At 37.4% G+C, this 4,227-nt stretch overlaps 1 protein-coding gene across 1 annotated transcript; it reads left to right on the top strand.

Moving 5' to 3' along the window:
- Positions 1 to 22: 22 nt before the first annotated feature.
- SCCRO3 (defective in cullin neddylation 1 domain containing SCCRO3) lies at positions 23 to 3,602 on the top strand. Its single transcript, XM_087354768.1, has 3 exons — positions 23 to 393; positions 503 to 691; positions 769 to 3,602. The coding sequence occupies exons 2-3, from the start codon at positions 610 to 612 to the stop codon at positions 1,626 to 1,628; spliced, it is 942 nt and encodes a 313-aa protein (XP_087210894.1). The 5' UTR covers positions 23 to 393; positions 503 to 609; the 3' UTR covers positions 1,629 to 3,602.
- The last annotated feature ends 625 nt before the right edge of the window (positions 3,603 to 4,227 follow it).

Genomic DNA, 4,227 nt, shown 5'->3' with positions numbered 1-4,227 from the left:
AAATTCCCGATGTTATGCGGAAGGAGTCGAATAAATCCGAGAGGATTGACATTCAGCTAGGTTGATCACTCCCAAGGAAGATATTTCTCAATAAATCGAGGGGCAATTAACATTTAGGGATTTATCCTATTACAGTTACGTGCTTTATAGACTTCGATTTTTCCCTGCGCGTTTATGGTTTGTGTCTGTGTACATTCCAGCGTGAATAATACGATAAGAAGAAGTGCAAGTCAAGTAAACATGATGCTGGTATTAATGCTGGAAAACGACTTGGATGACCATATTTAAATAAAACAATACCGAATGTACCAGTTTTCTTCCACAGTCCTGAGATTTAAGTTTCAGCCAGTTGATTAATACGATATAGGAAGCTGACTAATGAACACTTTACAGGTAAACACCGTTTCTCTTGAATTGGCCTCTGGGCTATTGTATGTACAAATTAGAAATAGTGTGTCAAGTATTGAAATTCGCAATTAATCTTTATTATTGCTCATTTCAGACTGTTGGTGCTGTACAGAGGTGACTACTGTACATGTTAAGAACTTCCAGCTTCTACATGAATAACACCCAGAATTTACTAGACACCGGGCCAGTGAACAGCGACCAATGGGAAACTGTTTCTCTTGTTTCAAGGTCCCTCCACCACCTGACCCGTCCACAAACTCTCCCATGGAGAAGGACAAGGAAGGTAACAGTAGTACTACCCAGAATCTGTGTGCTGTAGGGAAATAATATTTTTTATAAGGAAGGTTTGTTGTGTTGCAGAGATCATGGAACTGCAGCCATCCCAAGAGGTGCACTGCCCTCCCCTGACTGCTGTGGAAACCCAGGTCAATGGGAACAGCAAAGGTACTGGGGTCATGGTGGTTGGAAGTGATAACTGTGGCAGCTTGCATCGAGACAAAACCCCGAGGACATTTTATTCTCGTATCCCCCCACTGGGCCGCTCCACAAGCAGTGGAGGGGATGGAAAAGGCAGAGAACCTTCAGAAGCTAAGCTTAATGCCATGTTTGAACAGTATCGTGACTGTAATGAGGATGCCATGCTAGCTGATGGTATTGAAAGCTTATGTGCAGATCTGTCTGTGTCACCAGATGAGTTTAAGGTGTTGGTCCTTGCATGGCGTCTTAGTGCAGAGCAGATGTGCCGTTTCAGTAGAGCAGAGTTTGTGAGTGGGTGTAGGGCTATGCGAGTGGACTCGGTGAAAGGAATCCAGGCTCGACTACCAGAGTTGGTGGTTGAAGTAACTAGAGACCCAGAGTTATTCAAGGATCTATATCGTTTCACATTCAGATTTGGACTGGATGCTGAGTCAGGGCAGCGAATCTTACCATCTGACATGGCCATCTGCCTGTGGCGACTAGTATTCTCTGTTAGAGAGCCACCCATACTCTCTCGTTGGCTGTTCTTTCTTGAGACTCACCCCCAGGTTAGGGGCATCCCACGTGACACATGGAACATGTTCCTGAATTTTTCTGAGGCAGTTGGTGATGATTTGAGCTCGTATGATGACACAGAAGCTTGGCCAAGTCTATTTGATGATTTTGTTGAATTTGAAAATGATCAGATGAACCAAAACATCTCCAAGGATAAGGACGAAATAATTAAACAAGACTGTAATTGAAACTCTCAATTTAAAAGTAGTCTACATTTTAAATTTTTAAAAAACTAAAAGATCAATAATTAGTATTTTTTTAATTGTCACAACTAAGACTGATACTCATTCAGGTGTGCAATAGTCTTTATTTTGGCTATACTTCTCATAATATTTACCAATAATTTATTTAGATTACATTTTAATTTTATCAGAGAAGTATAGACATGGCATTGACAAGCTTGTGTGGTGTTTGGTTCATAGCCAATGCCATTAAGAAACTGCCTGGTACAATGTTAACAAACTGCATTATGAAATTTAATATTTATATTTGAAGTATGTGTGAGTAACACTTGTGTGATTGTGACAGACAAATCTGAACAGGTAAATAAGGGACAATTCTTGCCTTTCTTAAGTTGAGCCATTGACTGCCTTAAAATATGTGGGACACAAGACTTGTAGCTGATATTGCTGTTTCGTTTGTTGTGTTTGCCAATAGCATGGTGGGAGGTAATGAGTAGTATCGTGTCAAAATGTGAGGTACAGTGAAACAATGTGATACTTAAAATATATTGTGTTCAGTTCCAATCAGGGCAACATATATCTTGAAATGAAAGCTGTGCTTTTCCCGAAAGGTCAAAAACAGATACAGAATAGCGTGAGTTGACAATTCTTTCTTCTCAACAAATGTGTGATCATTTGACGATGTATTGGTGCCTAATTTCCAGATTGTTAGTCAAAATTATCAGCGACTTCATGTAATTTTTCTCTTCGGAAATAATCATGACTGGTAGGCGTAAATCCTGATATCTTTATTTTCATTGTTGTTCATGTCTGGGGAAATTTTGTTTTAAAATCACAGCATCAGAGAAAAGCAATTAAATACTGACAAATAACCACTGAGGTCTTGTAATGGCTATTTATTTAATTATTCAAGAACCTAAATAGTACTTGAAGTGAATGTGTGTTGTCACTGGATTATTGGTAATCATGGCTGTATTGTATACAAACTAAAATGTTACCACAGAGTCCTACTTTTTAACAATTCAATGGCCTTTACCCATATACAACTTGAATAAAGCTGAGCAACAGTGGTGTCTGAAGAAAACATTGCAGAATCTACTCTGATAAATCACTTGTTGAATACATGTTCAAAACCCTACAGTTTAAACAAAGATCTCAAGTCTACTATACAAGATCTGGATGCAGCCTATGGAAGTGTTGCATTAACATCATAATGCAAAATATCTATGATTTTATGATAATGTTGAACCATTGTGTCAGGTGGTGATTAAAGCATATCTAGGCTCATGTGGCTGATATTTATGTTCAGGAGATATACAGGTCTAGTGTCTGCCAGGGAACAAGTACCCTCAGTTCATTGTTTTTAGTCTCCCCTGGTGAATAACAGAATAGTGCTTTTAAATAGGCCACACTCAATTTCTATCAAATCCTTCATACATTTTTTGACACTCTATTAATTTCATAACATCTTGTGCGTCATTTTCGTAAAAGATGGATTATGAGGTTAGCTGTCTACTGGGTTGTGGTGCCATGTAGTGTGATAGAAGTTGTTCAGTGTTTTAGAGGTCTTTGCTGCATCCATCATTAGGGTGATGAGTGCTACAACACAGATGACAGCCACCTTCATACTCACTGCCAAGAGAATCTCAGACCCTACTATTACCATTTTTACATTGTGTACTCATGAGGAGCCAGGACAGTTTAGTCTGTATGATGACTAGATTATGAGCAGAACACCTGGGGTTTTATTCCTGGCATGGCATGACTTTTCTCTTTGTCACAACATCCAGTCTGTCCAGTGAGTATTGGGATTCTTTGCTTGTTGAAATTAAGAATGTGAAGCTATGTCAACTCCTAGTGTCTTCATGTCATGGTGCTTTCATAAGTACCAGGAGAAAATTACCTTTATTACATTTATGTCCACTCTCACTCATATTGTGTTTGTGTTATGTAAAATAATAAACTACAAAATTAAATTAATGTAGATCTTTATAAAGCAGTGAACATACAGCAAATAACCTGTCAGTCTACAAAACCACCTTTATTTAAAAATATATTCTCTTACTGGTTGAAGTAATGTTTTAGTATGAATTACTTAATGGCATTTTAATGTACTAAATATTTTATGTATCTTGTTGACTGGGTGTCTGGGTTTTGAAGCCATGTGATCTTGGAGGTGGTTACCAGCATTTCATCTTGAGGGTGATATTCCCATAATGCCATTTATATAGTTGTTTGATTGAACCAGTCAATTCAACAATCCCTTCTAACAAATGTTTTGCAGAACTTCAGATTTTAATTTTATAATTCGGATGTATTATGGGTATGAATATATATTAAAATTATTCACGTTTGTAAGAAACATGTTGCTTAATAGAATTTTATGTTTTGTTACTTAATGTATATACATATCAGAGGAAGAATTTATTTTTATTCGGAAAAACGTTTACAAAAGAGAATCTTTCTTTATTATGTGTTACTGACTTTCAAGATCTTAAGCTTTCACATAACCCCCTCAACCCCACAGAGCACATAAAACTGAACTTGTGACAAAAGTATACGACATATAGGAATAGGTTTAATACAAAGCATTATGAATTTAATG

This window comes from Zootermopsis nevadensis, unplaced genomic scaffold (genome assembly GCF_977971745.1).
Source record: "Zootermopsis nevadensis isolate Lab colony 2312 unplaced genomic scaffold, Znev_1.0 Znev_ptg000024l, whole genome shotgun sequence".
In the NCBI taxonomy this organism is placed as follows: Eukaryota; Metazoa; Arthropoda; class Insecta; order Blattodea; family Termopsidae; genus Zootermopsis; species Zootermopsis nevadensis.
The sequence above is the reverse complement of the archived record's forward strand: the minus strand, read 5'-3'. Positions and strand labels throughout refer to the sequence as shown.

Coding starts and splice junctions, on each gene's coding strand:
- SCCRO3 (XM_087354768.1), top strand. CDS start 610: ATGGGAAACTGTTTCTCTTGTTTCAAGGTCCCTCCACCACCTGACCCG. Junction 692..768: donor CATGGAGAAGGACAAGGAAG/GTAACAGTAGTA, acceptor GTTGTGTTGCAG/AGATCATGGAACTGCAGCCA.